This window comes from Dendronephthya gigantea, unplaced genomic scaffold (assembly GCF_004324835.1).
Source record: "Dendronephthya gigantea isolate DGI-Jeju-01 unplaced genomic scaffold, DenGig_1.0 000009F, whole genome shotgun sequence".
NCBI lineage: Eukaryota > Metazoa > Cnidaria > Anthozoa > Malacalcyonacea > Nephtheidae > Dendronephthya > Dendronephthya gigantea.
The window spans coordinates 1,315,144-1,343,122 of NW_021163019.1; the positions used below are offsets into that span (position 1 = coordinate 1,315,144).

At 37.1% G+C, this 27,979-nt stretch overlaps 6 protein-coding genes across 7 annotated transcripts; all 6 read left to right on the forward strand.

Moving 5' to 3' along the window:
- Positions 1–169: 169 nt before the first annotated feature.
- On the forward strand, positions 170–9,178 carry LOC114517874. Its single transcript, XM_028537709.1, has 11 exons — positions 170–441; positions 819–937; positions 1,093–1,275; positions 1,558–1,781; positions 2,214–2,345; positions 2,515–2,699; positions 7,644–7,714; positions 8,044–8,234; positions 8,435–8,488; positions 8,586–8,647; positions 8,829–9,178. The coding sequence occupies exons 1-11, from the start codon at positions 257–259 to the stop codon at positions 8,890–8,892; spliced, it is 1,470 nt and encodes a 489-aa protein (XP_028393510.1). The 5' UTR covers positions 170–256; the 3' UTR covers positions 8,893–9,178.
- Positions 2,751–7,631, forward strand: LOC114517872 (zinc finger protein 728-like). The gene has a single exon (XM_028537708.1). The coding sequence runs from the start codon at positions 3,393–3,395 to the stop codon at positions 6,456–6,458; it is 3,066 nt and encodes a 1,021-aa protein (XP_028393509.1). The 5' UTR covers positions 2,751–3,392; the 3' UTR covers positions 6,459–7,631.
- A 108-nt stretch (positions 9,179–9,286) lies between the features above and the next one.
- Positions 9,287–13,783, forward strand: LOC114517875 (endoplasmic reticulum resident protein 44-like). Its single transcript, XM_028537710.1, has 14 exons — positions 9,287–9,436; positions 9,549–9,621; positions 9,748–9,787; positions 10,642–10,711; positions 11,236–11,340; positions 11,426–11,542; positions 11,648–11,716; positions 11,854–11,900; positions 12,159–12,213; positions 12,320–12,542; positions 12,766–12,839; positions 12,950–13,017; positions 13,221–13,317; positions 13,540–13,783. Exons 1-14 carry the CDS (start codon positions 9,395–9,397, stop codon positions 13,714–13,716), a joined length of 1,257 nt encoding a protein of 418 aa, XP_028393511.1. The 5' UTR covers positions 9,287–9,394; the 3' UTR covers positions 13,717–13,783.
- Positions 13,784–14,996: 1,213 nt separating this feature from the next.
- LOC114517877 (peroxiredoxin-5, mitochondrial-like) lies at positions 14,997–16,822 on the forward strand. The gene is made up of 7 exons (XM_028537713.1): positions 14,997–15,167; positions 15,578–15,712; positions 15,837–15,878; positions 16,007–16,096; positions 16,364–16,402; positions 16,545–16,600; positions 16,675–16,822. The coding sequence occupies exons 1-7, from the start codon at positions 15,063–15,065 to the stop codon at positions 16,778–16,780; spliced, it is 573 nt and encodes a 190-aa protein (XP_028393514.1). The 5' UTR covers positions 14,997–15,062; the 3' UTR covers positions 16,781–16,822.
- A 364-nt stretch (positions 16,823–17,186) lies between these two features.
- LOC114517785 (COP9 signalosome complex subunit 8-like) lies at positions 17,187–18,930 on the forward strand. Its single transcript, XM_028537605.1, has 7 exons — positions 17,187–17,274; positions 17,389–17,450; positions 17,579–17,627; positions 17,837–17,966; positions 18,064–18,171; positions 18,384–18,452; positions 18,533–18,930. The coding sequence occupies exons 1-7, from the start codon at positions 17,200–17,202 to the stop codon at positions 18,619–18,621; spliced, it is 582 nt and encodes a 193-aa protein (XP_028393406.1). The 5' UTR covers positions 17,187–17,199; the 3' UTR covers positions 18,622–18,930.
- A 385-nt stretch (positions 18,931–19,315) lies between these two features.
- LOC114517750 (syntaxin-17-like) lies at positions 19,316–27,772 on the forward strand. 2 transcript variants are annotated; one of them, XM_028537564.1, is made up of 11 exons: positions 19,316–19,577; positions 20,812–20,951; positions 21,124–21,189; positions 21,520–21,736; positions 21,968–22,134; positions 24,276–24,341; positions 24,580–24,805; positions 25,074–25,141; positions 25,539–25,589; positions 25,852–25,938; positions 26,228–27,772. In XM_028537564.1, exons 1-11 carry the CDS (start codon positions 19,553–19,555, stop codon positions 26,471–26,473), a joined length of 1,359 nt encoding a protein of 452 aa, XP_028393365.1. In that variant the 5' UTR covers positions 19,316–19,552; the 3' UTR covers positions 26,474–27,772. The 2 variants fall into 2 exon arrangements, with proteins under 2 accessions (XP_028393365.1, XP_028393364.1); XM_028537563.1 differs by lacking the exon at positions 19,316–19,577 and adding an exon at positions 19,613–20,037.
- The last annotated feature ends 207 nt before the right edge of the window (positions 27,773–27,979 follow it).

Sequence of the window (27,979 nt, forward strand, 5' to 3'; positions counted from 1 at the left end):
GGTCTTTCCCCCCTCCATATTTAACCCCAATTATTAACCCCTGGTCCCCTAACGTCCCCCCCCCCGAAACACTGACCTATTCTCATCTGGACTGCTGGCCAGTGAAGCTGGCTTGCTTGTTGCTTAGCGACACTAACTCTTCCCAGTCTTCATGCGTTTGTTTACAAATTCTAATATCTGGATTCTGGAACAAGAAAAATCTGCCAAACTTCATTGTGTTTTGTCATTTTTTTACTATTTTCACCCTGATTTTTGCATGAGTACAATTTTTACAATGACTCCTCAACAAGGAAGACTGTCGTTATTGCGCAACCTTCAGGAAGCGCATAAAAAGGATATAAAAACCTACGTGAGTGGCCACCTCAACCAAAATAAATTGTACAAATATGAGGAGAAAAATGGTCACGAAACATGGGCCACTTCTCTCGGTGCTCCAGTGAGGTATGTATAGTCTGCCGCAGTTTGTATTGCTCCGTAATTCACGTAGATAATGGAAGATAGTTTTACATTACTATTATTAAAACCATTTAACTGGTGAATGGAAGACTACTGCAGTAAGTTCTTGGCGATAATACGTAGTAATTCTGTACGTTTCCTTTTGTAAACACCATGTGAATTGAATTTAAAAAGTTTGATTTGCACTGATGATGGTTCGGTTCCCGTGGTGTCTCCACACTTGAGTAAATGTACAAAAGTACTGATCATACTAAATCTAATTCTGAGAGCTAGTATAGGTTGACCTATAACTTCGTTAATATGGGGATATTTTATTCATGATTGAGACAGCATCAGAGTATGAGATATTGCTGACTTTATAGGATGAAACCTGCCAGTCAACCAGTACATCTTCCAACAAGAAAAGGACAATTAACACGAGAACAACAGAAACAAAAGGATATGAATGATACAGTGAAGGAATTTAGTTTTGGTGCTTTAGGTACACACACTGTAAATCATTTTATCTTTTATACTTTCACGGAAGAAAATATAGAAGTTCATTTTAAGAAATGAAGTAAAGTCATTGCGGATCCACATCACCTGTTAAATAATTTGTATTATACTCAAAACGTTGCTTAATCGTTGGTTAATTAGGTCGTTATAGCTCTCAAGCAACAAGCAGAAATAAAACCCAAGAGTCAGTTGCTGTTGGTAGATGTCTGTCCCCGGAGTCCACACTTAATGTGAAAGAACAAACTGAAACCGAACTTGAGAAATCCTGTCTGGTGGAGGAATTGAAACTTCCTGAGATAATGTTTCATGTATCAGACAATGCTGGTAAGGCAAAATTACTTATTCCCTTACAATTAACTAAAATAATCTATCTTAGGCAAAACTGTTGGAAATGCTGTTACATTGTTACTATTGCATCAATATAGGAATGCTATTTTCACGTGATTTTTGACTGATGTAAATTTTAATAGGGGTGGTGTTTAATTGGAGGATGTATTGGTCATGTACTCACCCTCATACATCCTGACTTCATGCATAACTAAGCATTCTAAAAATTAACTAAAATTTGTTTAAACGCAAGGCTGATTCACATATTTAACCTCTTAGGGTCGCAGAAAGATAATTTAAAAAGGAGCAAAGACCAAAGCTCTGACCTCTACTTCAAGAAACGCGATTTTGTCAAAACTCATCTTGGTCATGTGACAAAAAGCGACCAATACGAAGCAATGAGAGGTTTCGAAAAAAATGTCATGAATCTAGCTGACGCGAGCGATAAAGGTTTACTTACTGGAGATCGCATTGTTCGTAAGCTAAGAAAACGGTTAAATAAGGTGAGGAAAGCTTTGACAAGGGAGGGAGGCCTTTTGATGGCGGGTTTTTTTATACTGTTCGATGACAACTACCAATTGACGATTTCGGCTATTATTAGTAATTAGACTAAATGAGTAAAACTGCAAAGTATTGTTTTCAAACTGTTATAAATGAGTGTCGAAAATATGACCCTGAAAAGTTGGTAAAATGTGAGTAATAATGATATTTGTAATACGCGCGGTGAAAATAACTTTTTCAATTTTGGGCGGAAAGATGGAAAGATATACTTTTAATTTTAAAGAAAATTTTGTGAACTTAACAGCGCTATAGTTTCCACGTTATTTTAAGATGCTTTTTCCTACTGTGGACTGTAGTGTTGGATTTCCTATTAGTATAGTGAAGGCTGTATTCAGACCGTTCTTGACCTAAACTTAGCCATTCATATATTTTAGAATCTTCAAGTGGTAAGCGCTTCGTCTTCAAAGCGTGGCCCAAATTTTCACCGTCTTCAAGCTCACAGAGATTGTTTCGATGAAGTTATAGAAAATTCAACTACTTTTTCCCGTCTTTTAAGACTCATCAAGGTAAGTTCGACTTACGAGGGTAAGTGCAGGAAAATATTATGCCACACCACATCACACGACAGTCGCCCAGTTTTGGCCACAAGATGATTCTCACGAGGAGAGGGCTGCCCCCCACCCCTCCTCTCCGTGCGACCCTTATGTCTACATGGTGGTTTGTTCTCAAATTTAGGACGAATACGATAGCTATTTGGCGTATACCTTAGAGCAAAACAGGGTATCGAAGCACAAAGCGTTATATTCTCAAATACCGTCAATAACAAAAGCGAAGTCGGTCGCAGAGGCTGTTAAACTTCAACAAATCCGACTTGAAAACCTCGAGAATGAAGTCAGATCGCTGCTGAAGGAGAACGACAGGTGGGTAGTGCTAGAATAAGCCCGTTCGCAGGTAGGGCTCAGAGATTGAATTACCCGTTTTTACTAGACAAGATTGCAGTCACTGCACCAGCATCAAAGTGTAACCCCGTTACTATTTTTCAATCAATAACTGACCCAAAACATAGCATTTCCATCTGCGGTTGTCTTGTGGGTTATGAGATACCAGAATTCCAGAACGAAAGAAAAGTGGGTCTGTTTTCAGCTGACCTTTATACTTGAATACCCATCCAGTCAATAGTTCGTATAATGAGACCAGTGTAAAATTACCGCATGCGCAGACCGCGCGCTCGAATTTTACTGCCATATTGCCACAATAAATCGTTTTATGGTATGCGAAAATTGGCGTATTTTTATCTAATTGGATATTTTATGGTGCGGTAATGGTCAATATTGAGTTGTAGACGTCTGTCCAACCTGATTGGGAGTGTTTTTTTGGCGTAACAAGGGAAAGGAAACGTTAAATCTTTGATATATTGTCGTACAAATTTGTGGTTTGTTTATGTTTATCTGTCTCTGGTGATCACTCTTTTCTCGATATTAACCGGTAACCAAAGGAAACTACGTTCAAAAGATTCCGTGACAAGTTTCTTTTAAATGAAATTTTTTAACCTGTAACATATATCTAGAAAAGTATTAGAAAATTAGTTGAATATTTAAGCAAAAGTAACCTGAATGAACCAGTGTAAAGTCTGCCATAAATGTTTGTCAACTCCTGCTGGTTTGATGGTACATTACCGTGTTCATACTGGTGAACGACCATACAAGTGCAGCATCTGTGGTAAAACCTTTCGCCAAAAAAGCCATTTAAAAAAGCATTGTTATAGCCTGCATGGTGATCAAAGTTCTGAAAGTTGTAGGAATGTTGTGAATTCTGTGAAAGAGGACGCTGACAAACAAGTGGTTGAAATGGATGAAAAGACTTTCCACAAGTGTGAGATTTGTGATGACACTTTTCCTACTGTCGCAAAGATGCATAATCATCTTCGATGGCACAATATGAGAAAGCGGTATAAGTGTAATGTCTGTGGGAAATGTTTTAGGAATCCTGTTGCATTCAAAAAACATAAACAACATCATGAGAAGAAAGTATATGAAAACAATTTGCAACCATGTGATAATGATCAGCAAACAGAAGTTTGTAATACCTTGCAACATTGTGATGATGCTTTGCAACAATCCAATACTGCCCTGCTGCCATGTGATAACTTAGTGCAACCTTGTGGGGACAATTTGCAACAATTTGATGACACTTTGCAAACAGGTGAACACTCTGGGCAACAACCCGAAAGCATGGTTGATGTCAAACAGCAAGTCCCAGTGAAAATTAAAGAAGAAAATAAAAAGGCAGTAAAAGAACCACACTTCTGTGTCATATGTAAGAGAGAATTCACCTGTCATTTGACCTATAAACGCCATGTAAATGAATATCATCACAGGGGAATGCAAAGAACTAAAAAGAACAACAGCATTGAAGAAAACACTTCCTCAACTCAGGATAATAAAAAAGATGCTTGCTCCAAAGGTTCCAAGACCAAGAATTACACATGTTTGATATGCCACAAAAACTTTGCCAGTGCAAGCTCTCATGCTGTGCATCTTCAAAGAATTCATCCATCAAAAATTTACAAGTGCGACGTTTGCGTGAAAGCTTATGGAGTGTTGCATGACTTACGATATCACTACAAAAATTCCCATAACGTGGACTTGCCCTACGGGTGTGATATTTGCGGGAAGCACTTTCGGTACAGAAACAAATTAAATGAGCATTATGCAGTCCATGAGACGGAAAAAGGAGAAAAGTTACGAATGGAGAAACCGAAGGCGAATAAAAAAAAATTGAAACGGCAGCAGAAGCGTGACCCTCCTAACGATAGCCAAAGCAGTACGGGTTCAACTGAAACAGTTTCCGGGAAACCATGGGAATGCAATATTTGCGGGAGGAGATTTCAATTCCCATCGCGTTTGAACGTACATATGAGTCTTCATGAGCAGCGGAAGCCTACCTCGCCCAATTCCGAATGGCCATACCAATGCAATATTTGCGAAAGTCTTTATCGATACCCATCACGCCTCCGTGGACACTACCAGGCCAAGCATCAACTTAATGTGCCATCCCCACAGCCGTATTGGCGCAAGATCAAGGGCAAGGTGAAAATAAACAAATGTGATATTTGTAGCTGTACGTTCCCATTTAAATGGCTTTTGAAGAACCATCAGTTAACACATAAGAATAAAGCAAACCCAAGAAGGCCTTCTAAAAGAACTGCCAGAAAAGGTGGACCGAACACGTGCGATGTTTGTCAAAAGGCATTTAGATTTCCATCACAGCTACGTGCACATTATGTCACACATAAAAGGAAGGGGCAAGGTGAAACCTCCGGAGGGGCAGACCGGGAACCCACGACCAGTACCGAAATGACGTTGTCCGGAAAAGAACCCCCTTTTAAACCTTATTCGTGTAATATCTGCCACAGAAGCTTTTCGAAAACGAAGGATTTGAAGCAACACTGCCAGGCGCAACACGAAATGAACAGACCTTTCCAATGTGGGGGCTGTGCGTACTCGTTTGATAGAGTAACGGATTATAAGACTCATTGGAACACGTTTCATGCTAAAAAGGTCGAAAAACTTGGCTGGTTTAGTCCGCAAGAAAGTGCTTCAGATCGTGAAGTATTCGCCGAAATGAAGTCGCAACAGACTGAAGGAGCCGGGCAAAAGCCCGAAGCTTCAGTTACTGATAAGACTTCAGAAAACAGTTCCGACAAACGTGGGCTCGAGGGTTTGAGTGAGGTAACGAGATCTGCCGGCAAATCAGCCTCGAAAGGGGACCACGCTTGCCACATATGTGGGGCGTGCTTCGGCTCGTACGGCAGCCTAACAATGCATTTGGACATCCATTTTGATCGAAGGCCATACTCGTGTCGCTTTTGTCCCAGCAAGTTTCGGCAACCTGGTCATTTGATGTCGCATTGCATAAACGTACACGAGCAAGCATTTCCATACTGCTGCGATCTTTGCAAGATGCAATTTAAAGGATTAGGTAAGATGAGAAGACACAAGGAAGATGTTCACGGTATATCCAGAGCTCTGGTAGAACACCAGGAAGCCCTAGAACACGATGGACCTGAACAAAGTTGCACTGATTTCGAACAGGGCCACGTCACGAAAGTCGTGAATTCCAAACAAACTGGATACGCTTGCAATTTTTGCGGTTCGTCAGCAAGGACATTTAAGTCTCTCTCCGGTTTGCGAAGGCATATTACCGTCGTTCATAAGCCAAGTGCTAGGCAAGCTGTCTACGAAGATGATCAACCCCGGGGCAGTACTGTCACCTTTGATCTACAGGGCATGGTGACAGTGGCACGTGACGGGAAACCAATCAAGATAACCATCTCCGAAGAAATATTCAAGTGCAATGTCTGTTCTGTAATCGTCCATGGCGCGGATGCTTTAGAGACGCACGAGCTTGCGCACGTGAAAGCCAAGAGTCCAAATTCCATTTCACCTATAACCTCCATGGCACCACCGCCCCCCACACCAATTCTGCCACGTAAATTCGAGTGTAAATTCTGCGGACAGGAGTTCGACTCGTCTTTACGCGAGGCGTTCGACAAGCATCAGTTGGAACACGAATTTGCGGCCGAAGAACCAATAGGAACGGCGTATATATGTGTGGAATGTGACAAAGAATTCACGATGGCCAATGATTTGGTAAAACATTATGAAGAAACCCATTGATATGAGAACCGCGGACATATCCAGTCCGGGAAAACGACTTTTAGTTTTAGACAATCATTCGAGTATAATATTTTCAACAATTAATCGTTGGAAATATTATACCCGAATACTCTTTTAATAGTATACCTAGTAACACTTCAGTAATACCCCAAAAATGAATGTTCAAAATGGCCGACAAATTGACCTTCTGTTTCCACCACTCCTCCAGACAAATCAAACTAACTGATTCGGAGTATTTTTGTTATTCATTTTTGAGCAAGCTACAGGTGTAATATTCCTGCCTACAAATTGTTTTCTTCCTGCTAAAAGTTCAGAGTTCGAGGTTTCTACCTCTCTTATTCAGGTACTATGTGTTTTAAAAAAAAACGTCGTTCCATAAATGTAATAGTAAATTTACTACAATGTTATAAGTTGTAAGTTACAAGTGAGATTAGCTATGCTGAGCTCCAGCTCTGCTGAATGGTTTTCTAAGTTCAAAATTTACTTTTTACGAGGGATGGTTTATGTATGCCTGCCATCTTGGTTGGTTCTTCAAAGCATAAATGTACCACTGCATGATGTACACAAATGGTATTTCGCATCCCGCCATGCACCCAATAAATAATACGCAATAAAGAACATAAGCAGTTACGAAATAAACAAGGAAAAAGTGAATCGACGTGTTTTACTTGAAAATTTCAAGTAAACTTTGTAGAATCAACCAGGATGGTGACTGATAAAAAATAGCTAGAAAATACCCGCTTTCCAACGCCAACTACCAACACCAGAACTCAGTTCCAAGATTCAGTTGTCCGATTTGTCAATAAACAGGCGATTATAAAACTTCTCTTTAAAATGCAGAGTAGTTTGAATTCAAAAATATTTCTATGAGTAGGATAAGGAAAGGGTTCTGTGTGTGTTTGCGGTGGACGAATAAATGTTACTTGAACGTTCTTTAAATGCATTCATTGTTAATAACGTTATAAAACATTGAATTGATAGGAATAAAAAGGTAGTTAAAATATAGTATCTAGTTGTTTTGCTGTTACAGCGAGAAACTCAGTGGCGGGAGCTAAGCATCATTTGCTATGCTTCCCGTATGGATAACTTGCAGGGACAAAGAAAGATGTCCATGGGATTATATTTTATACGGCTATATATATGTGGTTGAACTAACGTGGTGACAATATTTCCCTTGACGTACAGATTAAGGGCCGAGGCCCGTCAGCAGACAGAATTAGAAGTTCCCGTGACGGCTCAGTCTCTACATGGTTCAGGTAAGTAAATTGATTAAGCTCCAAGTAGTTTTGTTTTTTTGTAGCTCCAAGCAGGGGTTTTTTTACACGAGTCTACTGGTATAGTGATTCAACAGCTTTTATGGTCGTTTCAACTGTGAACATGTGGTCACGTATTCCTTTTATGTCTCAATATTAATTTAATCCTTAAGTTTTGTCTTACGACTTTGACCGAGGCCAGAGCTTTTTTGATTTCAAATTGTTGATATTTCACGGAAGTTCTGTGTTCTCTGTCAAATTAGTTGGGTTTGGGTGGGAGACAACCATGTCGTAAATTTCACAGATTTCTTCTTTATTAACCCCTTTCCTAGAAAACAGCGGCATGCAAACTCGGGTTCACGTGGAAGCGGTTGCGAAGGATCTTCAGGAACAAGTGGAAGATTTACATTCCCTGATCGCAAGTGAACTCGAAGCTCTCAATGAAATGAGAAAATACCAACGCGAGAACTGTGTCCCCTCTTCTGTTTGTCAGCATTTTGAACAGTGTATCAAAGAGACTGAGGTTTGTATGCTTATCGTTTTCGCTGTATTTGAATCAGGGTGTATTGGAGGAGTTAGGGAGGGTCGTCGTGTCTGACGAACCCCACGCCTTCATTATTCCTCAAGATTTCGCAATGTCGATGTTTGTTTTTTTGTTTGTTATCTAATCTACTAACATGGGTATCTTATCAATTTCTGAGAAGTTATTTTCCCTAATTTCAGGTTGACATTCAAAAGATGTTAAAACAAAATGAATTTTTGGAACAAAGTATCGGGGTATCTTCAATCATACTTTCGTTTCGTACGGACAAATTAGTTCCAACGTTTTGAACCGTTAAACTCTAAAACTCTGTTATTTATCTGTTTCTTTCAGGAATTGGAAGAAGAGTTAGAATCGATTTTATCTCAACACGGTGTAACAGAAAAGGACTCCAAGTAAGATGTTTTTGATTATTTTTTAACTCCGTATGATGTGAATTACACATGTACTTTTCAGGTGAAAGGCACAAGTGTAAATTCACATCAAATTGTAGTTTTTGTCTGCGGGAAATGTTAACACGGGCGGCAAATTATAGTGTTGTCACGACTCACGCTCTTATTTTTTCATTTCTTTTAGGAGACTTTGGAATAAAGTTAATCTATCGAAAGTTCTTGAATACGGCCGAAGAGTGCAGAAATAACGTGTCTAGAATTGTTAGAATTGAAAATATTAGCCTTATAGAAATATATGGAATGGATGAGCATATCGTGTCTTTTCGGCCACGTAGTGTGTTTACGTGTTTACAAAACGTGTCACAGAATGCCAGAAACATCAATTTCCAACCCATGTTTATAAACCCTGAATATGCTGGGTTCAATCAACCTTGCTCCCAGGGTGTTACATCAGATTCGAAAATTTGCAACTTCGTACAAACAGCTTCTGTTCAAATGAACAAAAGCATCTTTTTTAACCATATAAAAACAAAAGTGTTTGTGAAAAGCATTGAACATGCTGATTATTATAAGGACGTCGCGAATCGCGCGTGGGTGCGTGTCTTCCTCGCAATATCCAACGTGGTGAAATTTTACTGGTTGTCAATTTCAAAGCGTCGACTGCCGGTCGATAATTGTCATGAAATGCACCAAATTTCAACTGTTTTTTGTTTAATTTTTTAATTCTAAGCTATCCTAACGTTTTCTAATATGCTACCGAGGTCGCAGTACTTTTTATACCTTCTTTCGACGGTAAGTTTTAAAAATTTTAGGCCACGTTGTTTGTTTACGTGTTGCTACTTCATCCTGTTTCAGAATCGTGCTAAAACATTCAACGTGTTTATATGTTTCCAACAAATTTCAGGCAAGTTTGTTGTCCATCATCTGTGGTTCCAGTGTCGTTGATTTAAATCATAACAATGTCGAGACAGAGCTAGGTTAGTTTAAAAATAACTGGGAAAATACTTTGTACCGCATTGAACAAATTTATGAATAATTTTTGTTGTCATTTCTGCAATTAATACGCCAACTTTTGCCAACTTCTAGTTTTTTCATCCTTTTAGGCAAAGCCAAGGTTACCTTCGTGAATTTTTACGCAGATTGGTGAGAAATATTTGTGTTTTTTTCAAAGTAGTCTACTGTAAGTTAGACAGCATAAACTATTTCTTTGCTTAAGTCTCTAACAGCCCGCTTATGAAGTATTGGATCAGTTGTCTTGTCATTTTTTAATAAAATATAATTTATATAATCTAGACAAGCGCGATTAGTGATAGTAATTTTTATCATTGACTGCATTTCAGATGTCTTATCTACTTTCTATCTCCATGCAACATTCAATACAATAATTCAATACATTCATCAATTATTTATGGCACATTTGTATATGTTTTGATACAATAATTGATACACATGTATATATGACAGGCTTCCTGTGATGGGCAACCAAAAATGCTTGGGAAATATGTGGTTAAGCTATGGGCATTTTTAATTTATTGCAATTTTAATCCAAAAGACATTTTCTCCTGAATTTTTCTGATTACAATAAAAAGTTAAAACATTAGCTCCAATTTATTTTCGTTTGAAATGAGAAACGAGTCTCATTCAAGTCTTTAGGCACCATTACAGATTGATTGCTAGCTAGAGATATGTTCAACAGCTGCATGGTGACATTAAAAAAGGCAAAAACTAGCCAGACAAAGCTCATGGATTATCTTATTTATAGGCATTCATTATGGGAAAAATTATCTGAAACCAAATCTCTTGACCCTAACACTAATCCTAAGTGTCTAAAACCTGTTAGAATCAGACATATTTGCCATTGGTATTTTACATGTGAAATACTAAGAATTTTTTCCATAACTTGTAAGGTACATCATCATTGATCACTAGTGATTGTCGACATCTTTAGTAGACAATAGTTTAACAACAGGGTGCCTAAATCTTCAATCATTATATAGGTGCAGATTTAGTCAAATGTTAAAGCCCACATTTGAACAGACAGCAAATATTTTAAAAGAAGAATTTCCTGTATGTAATGATATTTTTCTATATGTTTTTGCTCATTATACCAAAATATTAGAGTTAAAAATTTTGACCTGTTTCTAGAGATCTAGGGCCAATTGTTCGAAAGGGGTTTAGCTTAAACAGTTGACAAGTTAAAGTTTAAAAATACTCTCATACGTCTTGTGAATGATTGAAACTGCATTGAAATATGTTGGTTCATTGAAGATTAAACTATTCACATCGAAATATTTCAGCTCAGTTGTTCAATAAATTGATTGTTTTTTTTTCCATTTTGAACTTATCCACCGTCTAAGCTAAAAGCCTTTCGAACAACTGGCCCCAGATATATTACTGAGTGTATAGGAACTTCTCAAAAAAAAGTTTCAGTTTATTCCTGAAGTTTGCATTCATGATTCATCACTTCTCAATTTGGTCTTCCAAAGTTGACTTATTCAGGCATTGTTCTTGATAGGTATGTCCAGTGTAATATCAGATTAGCAAAGTTTTCTGCCATATTAATATCTTAACTGACATGAATCCTTTTTTAGAATGATTTAGTACTAGCAAGAATAGATTGTGAAGACCAGCAGGATGTCTGCCAAAGATTTAATGTGAATAAATATCCAACATTAAAAGTATTCAGAAATGGACAGGTATTCAAAGTTTTTGGTCAACACAGTCTATAATGCCCCTAATTTTGTTTGCTTTTTTAAAAAATTGAATGCCAATCATATCTAGGTGACAAAACGAGAATTCCGTGGTCAAAGAACCGTTGATGGTCTGTCCAAATTTTGCCGAGACCAATTGTCCGACAGAGTGCATGAATTTCATGCCTCCCAAGATTTGCATGTGGAGGTGTGTATGAACATAAAAACTCACCTTTTTGAATCAAAAAGTGTCTGTTCTTTTGGCAAATCTACCTTAAATGCTCAAGCCTTGACTTCTTCGATTATGTTGTAGCAATCGAAAAGAAATGTAATTGGTTACTTTGAGTCAAAAGAAGGGGAAAATTTCAAAGCCTTTGAGAAGGTTAGTGCTTGGAAAATGGTTTTATCCAACATTCAGCTTCATGTATGTCAGTATGTGAGGTATACAAGCAGGTCAATAAAAAAACCTTTAATGATAGATAATGCTACTATGTTCTACATTGAGTTTTCATATTTTAGGTGGCTGATCAATTGAGGGATGACTGTGAATTCCATGTTGGATTTGGGTAATATTCCAAAATATTTCTAATCACTTCCCAACTTCTAAAAGGGCCCCAAATTTCATTGTAGTTCATGCCTCACAAAAGTCACTGCCTCTAACATAAGCCCACACGAAATATGTCTCTATGTGGTGTTCAGACAAATTGATTATTTAACTAATTATACATATTACTAATAATAATGCAGTCAAATTCTCCAATCTCAAGTCACATATTGTGTCATCAAAAAGGAAAACTTAACCAAAATATATTTTCATTTTCTAGTGATGCCTCTGCAAGAGACAGACAAGATGGTGACAAAGTTGTCTTCAAGTCAAATGTAAGTCCAGCAACAGCATTGCCTTAGGGATCTTTGTTTTGAAATGTTGAAGATGTTAAGTGGCAGGGTACAACCAGAGTTTAATGGTTTTTCATGTTGGTTCTAGAATATGGATGTACAATATGGCGGTCCACTAAATGATGAAGCTGGTCTGAAACAATGGGCTAGTGAAAATTGTGTTCCCTTGGTTCGTGTTATCACATTTGAAAATGCTGAAGAGTTGACGGAAGAGGGAATACCATTTCTTTTATTGTTCCATCATCCTGATGACAAGAATAGTGCAGAGCTGTACAGAAATACTATTCAAAATCATTTCCGTAGTCATAAAGGTAAGCTTACCGAGGATGACTTACCATATTAATTTCCTGAAATCACATCAGAGATTTAACATTTAGGATTAGGGTTTTGGATTAGGTTTAGGATTAAGATTACCTGTGTCATTATACTCGGATTATTGAAATGGAAATTGACCCAATTTCGTTAACTTACTCAAGAAACTTGTATATACGCTCTCTGCTATCACTTAATTACCATTCTCAATTTTTTTTCCAGGAACCATCAACTTTCTTACTGCAGATGGCATTCAGTTTTCCCATCCACTTCACCATTTGGGAAAATCTGCAAGTGTAAGTGTATAGTTTCTTAAAAGATCTAAAATTTTAACTTGTCAACATCAAACAAATCTTTCATAACAAATCATATAACTGACTGTTTTGTTTTCACCTATTCCTTGAAGGATCTGCCGCTGATTTGCATAGACAGTTTCCGTCACATGTACACCTTCCCTAGATTTGATGACATCAAGTAAGTATAAAAACAATGTTCTAAAACTGATCTGAAGCCTACTGGGTGATGCCTCTGACCCTCTAGTATTCAGTACATCACAATACTAAAAAGAATGATACTGAATACTGAAAATACTGAAAATTATTATAACATTAATCATGCATGAAACTGCACTATTACAATTAGACAATAGCACCGTTTTAAACATGTATCCTCCATAGGAATCCAGCCAATTTAGAAAAGTTTCTGGCTGATTTTCATTCTGGCAAACTTCATCGCGAATTCCATCATGGACCCGACCCCACTGAACCACCTCAAGTAAGTTCCAATATATATATATACATCACAGAAACAAAGATTACTCTATTACTTAGCTCAATGCTTACTTTTTAGCGCATATTCTAAATAAATTAGTCGTTTACATTTAGTTTGACAAATCTGTTGATGCCCACCGACCCCTCTCCAGTGTCCTCTTCTTTTTTCCAGCATCTCAATTCCCAAGGTGTAAATCAAGTGCGTATTCCTCTTCCCTCTTTTTAGGGACAAGACGAAAGTGACCAAGGTCATCCAGTTGACGAGCACGGGCAACGTATTGATATGAACAACCAGGACGGCGGCAATGGTGATTATGACGAACAGACTGATCCTCCTGAAACCGTCTTCAAAAAACTAAAACCAAGCCACGATAGATACACGCTATTGAAAGACGAGCTTTAGGCGATGCGAATATGAAAAAAATAAGTGTACACTTGAATTATTACTAACGTATATATTATGTATTCAAGTCAGGGTAATGCATGCATATACCAGTTACAACCCTGACAAAAAAGAGAGATATTCATCATTGTTTAGGACCTGTTTTCGCACTCTACAAAACGTGTGTAAAATTTACACAATTTAACACCATTTCGCGTGTTTTAAAACACCTTATGAGCCGTGTACAATTGACATGTCTCGAGATTTGTTACACACCACATGATGTGTTATCCATATCCTATTGTGTGTTAAAACCACCAAAAGATGTTTAAAATTTGGGTCGGAAGAGGTGGAATATTACATCTGTAAATGTGTAAAATTACCACGCTTTCTATTTCGTTACAGGCAGTTTGTACACATTTTAGACGCACATAGGTGCCTTTTAACCAACAATACCCCTTTAGTTTTTTCGTAATTTGAGATCTAAGAGTTTGTTTAATTTGCATTTCTCCTTGGATTTTGCCTTTCCGGAAATGCTGATTTCGGAACGACAGTTATCTTCGTAGAATTTGTAATAATTTGACGCCAGATGTTGTATTGGCGATTTTTACATTTTCCTGAATCACTTTAGTATTTATGATAATAATTTTATGTAGTTTTAAATTTTTACAGCAAGTATCTCGCATTCTTGTTCAGATCGAGGAAGAGTTTGCACTTTTGAAAATAAGTGAAAACCGAATGCTTTTATGCGCCTTTTTTGGAATTCTTTGCGTCCAAGTTGATTGATAATTGCTCTTTGGCATAGAAAACTCAGTATGACGTGGAATATGAGTGCCGCTTGCAGCCAGCTGTTCATATATAAAGCACAAAAAAGCGTGCCCTTAATACGGGTTCTTGGAGCGAGGTTTACTTGGGACTTGGGAGAGCTTTTCCTCCCATTTTAGGAGCAGTATGTTCTATTTCCTGAAATTTAATTGTAAGAAGATCTTCATTACTAATATAAACACTGTTCAAAGATAAACATTCAAGCGATATCAAGCGGTAGGCGGTGGGAGAGGAGTGTTAATTATATTTCAGAACAGTCGTCTCGTTATAACAATATTGTTATATCTCGTCTTTTTTATCTTCGTATAATTCATATTATACTTCAGGCCGCAAAAATTTTGCGCTTCGAGTGTTCATTTGACCGTCCAGAGCCATTGTGAGCGCCTCCCCCAACCAAGTGAACCAACCCGGAAGTAGGTAACCTATGGATGTACCCGGTTATTGACCAATACCAGTCATCGATTATGAGATGAAATAACATTTCAGGCAGTTTCCGACAGTTATGCTAATCGATAATTAGTAATATAAAGCTTGTCTGCAATATGTTTCACCTGCCTGTCCTGTCAGCTCGACAAACTTTGCGGAACTCCCGTGGAATTTTGAAACGTACATTCTTTAAATCAACTTCTTTAAACATGCCGATAAAGGTACGTCTGCACATTGTACTTTACATGACATATTCACTGACTCAGTACAATTTAACAGTGCTTTAATCATGACACAATTTGATTTTAGCCAAGCATATGAACTCAGCACATGTTTTAGCAAAGTTAGCCCCTGTGTTGTTGAATGAAATCGTATAACATTTTATGCAAAAGACTTAAGGAAGTCAAGGTTTTAGTAGATAATCTGGTGGTCACAGAAACTGTTATTTATCATCGGATAATTCCACTTGAATTTTATGCTTTTACTTTTAGCCTGTACTTGAGATGCATGTATATATGATACTTGTTTGCACAAGCGACTTTTCAGTTTTTACTTTAAGCCTCGTTGTTAAGTAGAACTTTACAATTAAAACAACGGTGTTTGCCTGATTAAATAATGTAATTTTCTCTAGGTTGGAGACAAGTTACCGTCCATAGATGTGCACGAAGGAACGCCAGGAGATGTTGTAAATGTGGCAGAGTTGTTTAAAGGGAAAAAAGGAGTGCTCTTTGCCGTTCCTGGTGCGTTTACACCCGGCTGCTCCAAGGTTAGTTTGTGGTTTCAACCGTCAGGAAGATGAATTACAATTCTATAGGGCAAGGATTTAAGATTTGGATTTGGATTTAAGTCTATATATATCTGATAAGTCCAATTTCTTTATTGATATTTAGACTCACCTGCCAGGTTATGTTTCTGACTTTGATAAGATCAAGGTAATATTCCCAGTGGAATGATTTGTAAAAGGCATTTGGAGATGTAACAAGAATTTGTTAAGTAATCTTGTGTTGCATTTACATTACTTAATGCATTTAACAACATAACTTGGACATGTTTTCTGCAGGCGAAAGGTGTTGAAGTAATTGCATGTTTGTCTGTGAATGATGCATTTGTTATGTCTGCTTGGGGCGAACAACAGAAAGCAGATGGAAAGGTAGAAATGTAGACAAATCAACATTTAAGTTGTTGAAAGAGGGAGAGTTGAATTGGCCTACATAGCAAGTCACATTTATTGATAAAAACATCAATTTGCTTTGCACAAAATGGAATACTATAGTAGCTAGAGAACAGCTGAGTTACAATGTCATTGCTTCTAAGAATTATAATGTTTATATATCAGGTTAAAAAGGAGATTTTTGACATATGTTAGAGGCCCAACTTATTAATCATTAACTGTTTTCAATTATGTAATGATTTGCAGGTCAGAATGCTGGCTGACACTAAAGGGGATTTCACCAAGGTAAGAGTCTTGAATGTATTTAACTAACAAAATTGCAAGAATTGATATCTAATTACCAGGTTATTAAATTGTTAATGTGTTTGGCTGGGACCTTATATTTCAAATTACAGCATTTGGTTAATTTTGAATTATGTTTCTTTAGGCAATTGAGATGGATTTTGATGCAACTCCATTTCTTGGTAATCATAGATCAAAAAGGTAAAAAATTCATATCAAATTGCAAAACAAGCTTTCGATTTTTAATCTTTTGACATTCTTTCATGTTTTTTAAGGTATTCAATGGTTGTAGAAGATGGTACTGTCACAGCTTTGAATGTGGAACCAGATGGCAAAGGATTGACCTGCAGTCTTTCTAACAACATTTTAAAACAGATCTAGATGAATCTTAATTGCAGTGTCTAAATATACCAGCAGGATATATACCATGTTTTCAGTTCTAGTCATGTAGTGTTTTACAAGGTCAATGTTATGGACTTTGTGATGATGCATGCACACACCTTAGTATGAAAATGAAGAAAATTTAAAATTTTCTTTAAAAACCCATCAATCTTTTGAGACAAATTGCCCCTCTTGCATCTCCAACTCTAGTTGGTACCAACTACCAAAGGACTGAGGCTTGGGGCATGCTGGAGCTACCCCAAGTCCCAACCAACCCCATCCTGGTTGTCAGTGCTTTCTTTGTCAACTGCTGTGATTGGTAGATTGCAGTACAAATCTGCTTTTTGATTGGCTGAGATCAGTGAAGAACGATCTTGTACATTCTTGAAGAATGGAAACTACTCCGTTTCAAAACAAATATGGCGGACGAGAAGTTGTTTTCTGTAGAAGTTTTGGCTGAGTTTTTGGAGACTTTTGAACAAGCTGAGCTAGATGTATGTGAATAGTATGAATTGTAAGAATAATATACGTCTAGCAGTGAAAGATGGAGTGACAAATATTGTGAAGAGGTTCACAACCTTTCTAACAACTTTCCATATTTTTGAAAGGGTCTGGCAACAGCTGAGACTTATTCCCAACAATTAACTATATATCTTGTGCAAAGTGATTTGTAAGTAACTCAAGTTTGTTACCGCGATTTTTAGAAAGTAACGTTGAATTTGCAATAGTCTTATTGCCAGTACGTTTAATGTATAATTTTAATGAATGTTATTTTGACACTCCACTGTGTATTTCTAGGGCAAGTGCAAAGTTTCTATGGAAGAGAATACCAGAAGACATTAAGGCAGTAAGAGAAGTATTGCATTTTAATATATGTGAGGGCGGAAGACCATTGGAAGACATAGTTTGGCAACATTACCATCTTAACATCACTTACAACTAACCTTTCTTGAACAACCACATGTGAATTATAAATATCATTGTTTCTAGAAAACATTTTCACATGTTTTAAGTTTGTATTCTGTTTTGTTGTAACTCTGAGTTTAAAATACTTAGGCTACAGATGAGATACACAAGGTGTGGAACATCGGCAGTAAAATGTGGACCAAAGATTATCCCGGCTTTTATGCTGCCTTGAAACAGGAATGGTCAGAAAAAATAAAACCTCTCATGTTGATTTTGGAAGGTGAAATTCATTTCCAGAACGTTGTAGACACAATGACTCCATGAAAATCGTGTGTTTGTTGAGCTTCATTGTAATTTGTTGTGCTTAAATTTTATAGGAAAAATCCGGGATCACTTATTTGAATTGGTGCAAAAGGCATATACTACAATTCATGTTAACAAATTTTCTTTATTTTTGGGTATGACAGTCAATAATGCCCTTGAAGGTAATTACTAATAATTGTGTATTCTGTAGTATTTTGGTAGTAAAAAAAACTTCATGTACATGAAGTTTTTAAATAAATAAATAAATAAATAAATAAATAAATAAAAGCAGGCTATGGATTTAATTATTTTGATGTCAATTAAAATTATCCATTGCTGATTGTGTTGATTGTGCTAAAATTAGTGAGAGATGATTGGCTATATTATTTTTCAGTGGCAAGAAATCATGATTGGGTATATGATGATGAAACAAAAATGTTAACCCCTAGCAAAAGGGACGCAGGTAATCCATGGGCATATGTTGACAAAAAATGCAAACATGTTAATGATTTGATGTTGTAATTACATTTTCCCTGTTTGTAGGTGAAGGAAAAAATTTAGATGTTTCAATTAATAGTGATAAACAGTTAGGTATCCTTACAGACTACGTCTCATTCTTAGAGCACTCATAGTTGAAAAATATTGTACATAGCTATTTAAAGATACAGTGAAATTTATCATAGTTTGCAGTTTTAGTGTGGTAAAGGGCCATCTTGGCTGTGACCATATTCTCTTGGTTTTCTTGCATTGTTAATGCTTTTCCAGTTCGCTTTGTTGACTCTGAGGTGTTTGCCCAGAAATATCCCCATAATGAACCTGAAATTTTGTGATATTTGAGGCTGATTCATCATATATATCCGTACAGATTATTCCATATTGAAGCAGTTATCTGCAATGTTTTGCTGTTGATATAATCTGTTGTTCAGATCATTTCAATTTGGTAACTTTAAACACTAATGGCAAGTGGTCTCATGATGGTCATACTTTTATATGAAGACTGAGACCCTTGAGATTTGTGAAATTTGAAATAACTGGTGATCTATGGATTGATAGATACATGCCCTCCAAAGGCGGTTTCATACTATTGTGAGCAGGTGGGAAAAGGATACATGTAGAACTGATATAAATTGAATGTGAACCATTGTCAGTTTTCTACATTGCACTGATCATAAGTTGGTGCAAACGACGGAGCCGCCCCCATGTTGGTCCAGTTACAACAAAACACTTACAGATCGTTGATGACATCATGGCATGTAATGACGTCATGAATAATGACGTATGAATGTGCGAGGCTTGCAAGGGACTGTAACTAGGCCAGATCAAAACAAAAACAAAGAAAATGGCGAAGAGTTACCATATTTTTGCGTTTCATTTTTTTTCACGAAATCGTGTCCGCAAATGAGGAATTGTGATAAGAATCGATTTTGATATAAATGCGATACAGTCGAAGAATGTTTCACAATGGATAGACTTCGCAAAAAATTCGTTCCCAAATTCGTACCAAGCTATAAACAAAGACTATTTATATGATATTTCCACGCTATATTCGAAGAACCAATTTGAATGGCTTCGTTTGAGAAACGCAAAGGTACGATAACTAAGATTTATTGCTTAACTAAAGTACTGATACAACATATAAATTTGTTTGATAAAAATATACTTGACAAATTATTTTCTAATTGTATTCATTGTATTGAGTACGTTTAATTGATACGTTATTGTTCTCTCATTAATATTATCAATCGCCTAAAGTTGTACATTTTACAACTTTTCTTAAAGTTTCTTGAACAAGATTTGTAGATATATGTCATGTAACATCCACGTTGCAAATTTTTGAACACAACATTCATTTCAAAAACATCTGACGTCAGTTTCCTAATCCACTTGAATTCTTGAAATTTTAATATTTGACTGTAATCGATCATATTTCCCTGCCAAGTGCCAACAATGAGGAACTGTCAGTTATTTTTTTGTCATGAATACGTTGACTACAAGTTATCCTTGAAAAGAGAAATTTGGGATGGCTTCATGCAAGGAGAAACAAGATGGTAGATTTTAATATGTGTTTATCTGTATGAACTTGCACATTTTGCTGCAATTTTCTTCTCATAGATGCAAACAAGTTGTGAATGTTGAGGATTTCCATCTACTGGGAAAGTACACCCAAAAGCCGTACAAAATATGTGCTTGTTTACATCTATTAAAAGACACTATTGCAGAATATATAACTTAGATAAACAGGCTAAGCCTATCAGGCATGGTTAATTTTATACACAAGGGTTGTATTTTGTTGATATTAGGGAGCTTTAGTGGTTTACTTGTGTTAATCCTGCAAGACTCAAAGTATTCAGACCTAAAGTACAAGTTCGTTGATAATTTTTTTGTTCGAGAATAATGATTTTCATATTTCATGGTTTTACTCGTAGTTTTCACAAAAAAATTTTTTTTTAGGTGCTTTGTTGTATATTGTGCAATGTTCTTTGAACATTTTCTTGGATGTAATTTTGAAGTGATTATGTCATATGCACCCCTTGTCAGATATTGATTGAAATGGGTCTATTTGGCTTGTTCCACTTGCCTTTCAATGGAATTGTGTGACAATTGACAATTGTGCAAATGACTGTAAATTTTATCATTCGAAATAAGTTCATAATTAAGTATTTTATCATTTAAATCTAGCTTATTAGAAACCTGCAAGCTTTGTCATTATACCAAGCGGTATAAATTGTTTGTTAAGACAAGCCAAGAGAATAAACTTAACTCTAGGCCACTGATATTTAGGATTGGCAAAGGCTATCTGATTTGATTTCTTTCATTCGTAGATGACTCTTCTAAGAAGAATGCCAAACCTGTGCAGAAATTGCCATTGAAACGATTTGAACCAGCCATATATAGGTTTTCAAAGATCGCAGTTCCGACTGACCTAGATAGGCTGGAAAGACATAAATATAATATAGAGAAGGTAACATGAGAAATCTCCTCTTGCAAATGATACATCATGCATGCAAGTATATTGCCTTATATACTATAGCTGTTTTGGGGTTCTGTAGATATGTGGTCAATGAGTATAAGACAGATGTCTTTTGGATTGTCTATGGTATAATTAATTAGCTGGTCTTCTATGTCTTGTCTAGTATGTCAAGTGGAAAAATTGGTCCAAATTTGATGTCGAGAGAATTAATGCTGAGAGGACTATAAAGGTTTGATCAAAACATTTGCACAAAAGGACTTATTTTAAAGATATTTCGAATAAGTTAAATGTCTCGTTTGAAATTAGAACTTTGAAAACTATAAAACTTAATAATCTTGCCTTATAATCAGGCGAAATTGATCTGTTGAAGTATTAATTTTTTGTAATATACTGAGTGTCCCTTCTAAATAAGGCAAAGTAAATTTTTATTGCAAATGTGGCTTTAAGGCTAAAGTCCTTGTGCTTGTGGTCATGTTCTTATGGGGTGGTGGGGTGGTGGAGAATGGAATGGATGAAATGACCCATGTACAAGATATCCTGAAGAAAACTTTTGTTTTAGCAACTCAAGGCAAACATCCAAGACATGAGGACTACCAGAGAGCAGGTTGCTGACAATGAAGTAGCTGAATTTGATAGCAAGGTTGATGTTGCATCAAAGAAGGCATTAGCCGAGATCAGCACACTGCAGAAGTTGATTGAAAGTTCTCAGAATGGAAGGGATGATACAGATGGTTCAACAGGGAAACAAAGTCTATCACCAACATTATCAGATGCAGGTATGTCAGTTCCAGCTAGTTTTCAGGGCCGTAGCTGGACTTCTTAATTGGACAAATCAACACATATATGAATATGCACCCCCTGTCCCCCTCCCCAATTAAACTTCCAAGTTCCAACTATGTCCATGCTAATTTTCTAGCTCCCCCCTTGTCCCCCTCTCACCTCCCATAATCACGAGTCATCGCTCACATGAAGGATTTCACGTGATTGTCACATGTATTTTTCCTCAGATTTTCCCTTGGTTCCTCAAGCTGTGGCGTCACCACATGAGACTGAGCCGAGGTCCTCGTCAAGATCAGGCCTTCAAAGATTTGACGTGACTTTACGGACCTTCACGAGAATAACAATACCAACGGCTCTGGAAAGATTGAGAATGCATTGTCAAAATATGGATAAGGTTCGTGCGCAAAAACAACCACAAGATAGATTGTTATCTCAACCGACATGTTAGTTGCATGTTTTGCTTGATGGTTGCGGTTTATCGAACACTTGAGGATAATTTTTCCTTCAAACATTTTTTGTCCAGTTTATACTTTCGTGCGTATGTTTATTTGAATTATTTCCCGCCATTTTCTATTTTCCCGCCATTTTCTATTTTCCCGCCTAAACAACTGCTTAGTTACAAATCAGGGAATATGCGGCTGGAGGTAGAATATATTTTGCCCCCCTTTTCCCAAAAATAATCAGTACTATAAAAAGTATTTAAAATAATAAAATTGTGTATATAAGTTGTAGTAATTTGACACCTTCCCGCTATTCTTCAACATCTGGGGCCGGTTGTATCAAGCCCGTTTAGCTTAAACGGTGGATAAGTTAAAAATAGAAAGCAAGTCTATCGTTTTATTCAACAAGCAAACTAAATGTTTTCAACCTTAATACAAAGATACTGTTTACAACTACATATTCAGTGCATAATATTCAAGTTGACTCATTCAAGAGAGATGTAAAAGTGTTCTTTAATTTTGACTTATCCACCGTTTAAGCTAAACGGGCTTGATACAACCAGGGCGTCTATAGGATAGGGCGGCGAAACGCACGGATGGCGTGTTGAAACATGTGTGATGCGATTTTAGGACTGGGACGGGGCGGTCGGCGAAAAATTCTCGAACGAAACAATATTTACTTGGTTTTTAACAAGCTCGATTAAAACCACTCAATCTCTGAAACCATAAACGCGATATCTAAAATAAGATTTCTCCTGTGTAATTTATAACTCTTTCTATTAATATTGTGTCTTAAAATTGTTTCTTCAAAAGTTAACTGACCGAATTTGTCAAATTAAAACTACGGATACGCACGGCTACTTGGTCTGTTTTTAGATGTATCATACACATTTTGATTTTTCTCAGTGAGGAAAATCCCCAAAAGCATTATACTTCAAGATTTGGTGTACAGAATATTGACGAACATTTGTAGCAAATTTCACTACACAACGTTTTGAACCTTTTTTGCAATCATTTGTAGAAGTGAACGTATTCAAACTTTCTACAACAAAATTGTTTTCACGGCTGCGAGGTCGGAAAATATCAACACAAAATCCCTTTAAATTATATTATATACTTAGATAACGTTCCGAATTGAAAATATGATATGTTTTTCTTTCGTCATGGCAATGTCGACCTGGCCAAGCTAAAAACAAAACAAGAAAATGCTAACTTACTTGCAAGAGCATTAGACCGCGTCGCAAGAACGTTTTTGAATTTTCAATATACAAAATTTCCATTAAAAAATTGAAAACCTTGCCATAGCTCCTAAAGCTGGAAAATTTAGAAAATAACTCCCTTGTTCATTAACATCGATTCCACGTGCAAATGGTTGCATAATGTTTTGAACCTTTTTCACAATTTTCTCTGGAAAACGACAACCATAAAACGGAACCATGTTTACAAACTTGTCTTGGTAACCAGCGGACTGGGACGAGTATAAAAAACACGAAGAAACCCTTTCAAGAACAGCAATTAACTCCTTTACGTTGAAATTAACAGTATTTCCAACTGGAAATGACGAATTTGTGTCATTTGTTGCCAGATCAGTGTCATCCAAACTTATAAACATCTCAAGTTCTTCGTCATCTAAATAACCCGCCGCCATTTTGAAAACAGTTTTTCGAATCTTCATGGGGGGTCCGCACATCACACATGTTTCAACACGCCATCCGTGTGTTTCGCCGCCCTATCTTATAGGCGCCCTGATACAACCGGCCCCACATCCCTGGGGCCGGTTGTATCAAGCCCGTTTAGCTTAAACGGCGGTTAAGTTCAAAATAGAAAGCAAGTCTATCGTTTTATTCAAGAAGCAAGCTAAATGTTTTTAACCATTATGTAAAGATAATTTTTACACTACATATTCAGTGCATAATTTTTAAGTTGACTCATTCAAGAGAGATGTAAGAGTGTTATTTAATTTTGACTTATCCACCGTTTAAGCTAAACGGCCTTGATGCAACCATGTGGATCAAAAATTGCCATCTGTGCTGTATTGGGATGTTTCATTTCATCATTTTCAACTTCTTTTTAATCGTTGTGTTTGTTTGTTTAGTATTACCGAGAAAGAATGTGGCACGAATTGAATGTCGAACAGATTAATGCCGGAATAACTGTGCAGGTACAATAAACATGATAACATTTTACCAGAAACAACCGTTTTCAAACTGACCCTGGGCCCCTGCTGAGATTTGCACATGTTTATAAGAGAAATAAATTCTACCCCCCCCCCCCTCGGTACAACGCCTTTTGTCAAAGGAAAGGTTGTCAGTAAAACCGAAAACCGCTTGTAAACAATTTGTAATGAAAATAGTATGTGCATGTTTTGCTCGTGTTTATGATTTGGAATTTGCTTCCAGCATCTGAAGAAGAGCATTGAAGATATCGAAGTGCTTCGGAAGCGGGTCCCTTCACGGGAGCTGGCGGAGTTTGACGAGCGTGTGGGACCGTCTTACGAAAAAGCCCGAAGCGCAATCGATTCGTTTATGAAATTCCAAACGAAATACCAGCACGCAGCCCCACCAGGGCCAGGGGCTGCCCAACGAATTGACACCAAGAATGATGGGAGCGGAACTGAGATAAGCGGTTAGTGGAGTTGCATCGTTAACATAATTAAATGTGGCATAACAGCTGCCAAAAATAGACCAAAACGCTTTAATATATCGATGTTTTCACCTAAGGGCCTTCCTCAGGATATATCCTTAGACTGTGACGATTAAAGTTCTTAGGTGTTTGCATCATATTGAATTAGCAGTGATTCGTAAGTTCTTAGGTGTTTGCATCATATTGAATTAGCAGTGATTCGTATTTAGCGCCAGAAATTAACATCCAGCGTACATTCTAATCTTAATAGGAAACTTTGTAAAACAAGAGGTGATTCCTGACGAAGCAACAGTTCATTCTTGGGACGACCTACAAAAGGTTTTTTATAAATACTCCTGTAGTTTAGACAGTTGTTAACCAAACATGTAAGCAAACACTGTAGTAGACAATTGAAATTGGTTACCTCAGATTCATTTATTGGACCAATTTTTTATTGGCTAGACAATTAACTAAAAACGTGGTTAAATTGATAAATTTTTGGTTGTTTTTTGGAATGAAATTGAACAAAAAGAGATAAATCTGAGACAACCAATTTTAAGTTAGTTGTTTTGACAATCTGTTTTCTAGAGAGCTATCTCATTTCATGTTAACCGCATTCATCTATGTACTAGTGTTTTAAATCATGGATTTCATCTTTGTATTATATTTTTTGTATAAATTGCTGGGCAGACGTCGATTTTATTACCTTTTAAACTACGCTTCGTTTTTTTTCTAGAGCTTGGTTGAGTTAAATGATCTGATTCATGAATTCTCTCATTTGGTGCATGTAAGTTGACGCAGATGCAAAGAAAAACGCTTCTTGTGTTTTGTCAAAACATTGTTTAGATCACATAGTCGCAAATATATCTTCTGGCCCTGGGAGCTTCACTCTCAACATCAAAAGATGCGATGTGATTGGTCCATGATGCACGAGGGCGAGGCTCCAAGACCAATGGCTTATTGTAAAAAGGGTATATTCACAGCCAACTGAGAATAATTAATAATCAAAGCGTTGCTCAACCGTGATTGTAGTTATTTATCTTTGGTAGGCACAGCAACCTGTCGTGGATGAAATCGAATCAAATATTGAGAATGCAGAATTCAGTATTCACGAGGCAACGCAGGAACTTGGCAAGGTAAGACTGTGGTTCCACTTGCGGAGAAGAGGTTTGCTAGCGAAGTATTTGCCCATTATCTTTTGAATTGAGAGTGCAGAGAGTCAAGTTGAACTGATTTATTTATGCAGTTAAAATTCAAAAGAAAGTATATGCAAATATTTCTATAGCGAACTTTTCTCTGCAAGTGGGAATGTAACTCCTTTCGAATATTAGGATGAAACGGTGGGGCTAGGGGTGAAGGTGTACAATGTACGGGAACCTATGTTCTCTTTTGTTACCCTCTTTATCCCTCATTATCTTTCCACAGGCAGCGAAGTTACAAGGAATGGTTCTTCCCGCTATCGGAGCGGTCGTGGGTGGTGTCGTTGGAGGCCCGGTAGGTTTGTTGGCGGGGTTTAAAGCAGCCACCGTGCTGACCGCAGTAGGTGGGGGGCTGATTGGGTTCAAAGCCACGAGCTACATTAAAAACAAGCGAGAGGAGGCAGTCGATAGTGAACTGGAAAAATTAACGGATAGAAACGATGAAAATGAGGATTATGATGACCATAGTTGATACGTTTGAGCTCCTTCGATTTTACTGCGAAAGTCTTGTGCACAGTTCTCAGTCTGACTGAATTTCTGTGGTAACGAACAAGTTTGTCCTGGGAAAATTTCCATGAGAAGATCTATTTGCTCGTCTGTAATATATGTAGATTTCATCCAAGTCGCTTAAAAGCGGTCTGGTTTCATCCACACTTTAGTGCAGTGCGCTCATTTGCCTAAAATTTGTTTCACTTTTTATCTCACATCAAAGGCTAACCCTTGTTTATTTTGAAAGATTTTCGTATGGAAAGTTTGTGTCAAGCAATGAGAACGAGTGCGCTTGCAGTATTGTCAGTAATCCTTCTCTGTTCAATAAATCCTATATAAACGAGTTTAATCCTTGAGATTAGGTTTGAAATTAAGGTTAACTTTAATCAACTTAATCTTAGACCTTATCTTAATCCTAACTTAATCCAAGGGTTAATTTCGTGTATTTAGGATTCAATGAACATACAATTATTACCACATTTTCGCTTATTGCAAAACTTTGGATTATGACGCTTGTATGTGTGTTCATTTCATCACATACACTAGAATCACATAAGAATGTGCGCATAGTTTGAATGGGCCTGGACATGAAGTGCTAAAGGATATTATGAGGTACGCTTCCGTTTCACGCCTGTTTTTCTGTGTCAAAGAGTCAGCGGTGTCTTTCTTCATAAATAAAATGAACTATTCAAAAGCCTACTCTCATCTGCAAAGGATGCGAGTGGGCCCTGGCCCTTTGTAATACGTGATGATTTAAATATGTCTAGACGTGGACAACCTCGTTTGCGGTACACAAGGAAACGTGGAGGAAAAAACGTAATCCATAAACCAGCATCTTTAAAAAATATTAAGATCTTTGTCGAGGTTAAGACAACAAATTTATGAAGTAACATCAACACAAATTTGAGCCTTACCAGACCCACCCAAATTCCTGCAAGAGGGTTGAAACTTGAAACTTAAAATTTTTCGAATTCGCGTACGGCATTAGAAAAATTGTTAGAATTTGCTGTCAGGCGTTGAAAACGACCTTACTAACAACAGATTACATTGGCACGCTTTTGGAAAGTCGTGGTAATTTGATGGCCGGCATTTTGTGCCTGTTTCGCTCGCTAATGTTCTCGGTTTTCTGTCCCATCGCTGGCATACACAATCATAAATAGTAATATTCATACAGAAAAGTTTTTATAAGTACCATCCAGAAATATAGGCTAACGCACTCGATCAGGTAGCCAATCTGTAATTTGTAAATGACATAATTGAGATGTATTTAATTAAAGATTATTTGCTTAGATTAAAAGTATTTAGATGCTCGTCATCACAAAAGTGTCCACGGATTACGAAGAACCGTCTTCATCTAATAATTGTGTTAAGGAAGCGCTGTCTTATCAACGTTGTTTGGACTTTTAATCAGGGGCGCCGGAAGCAGTTTAAGGCAGCGGGGGCAGAGTTTTAGAAAAGGGCACATTCATTTTACCCAACCACACGAAGA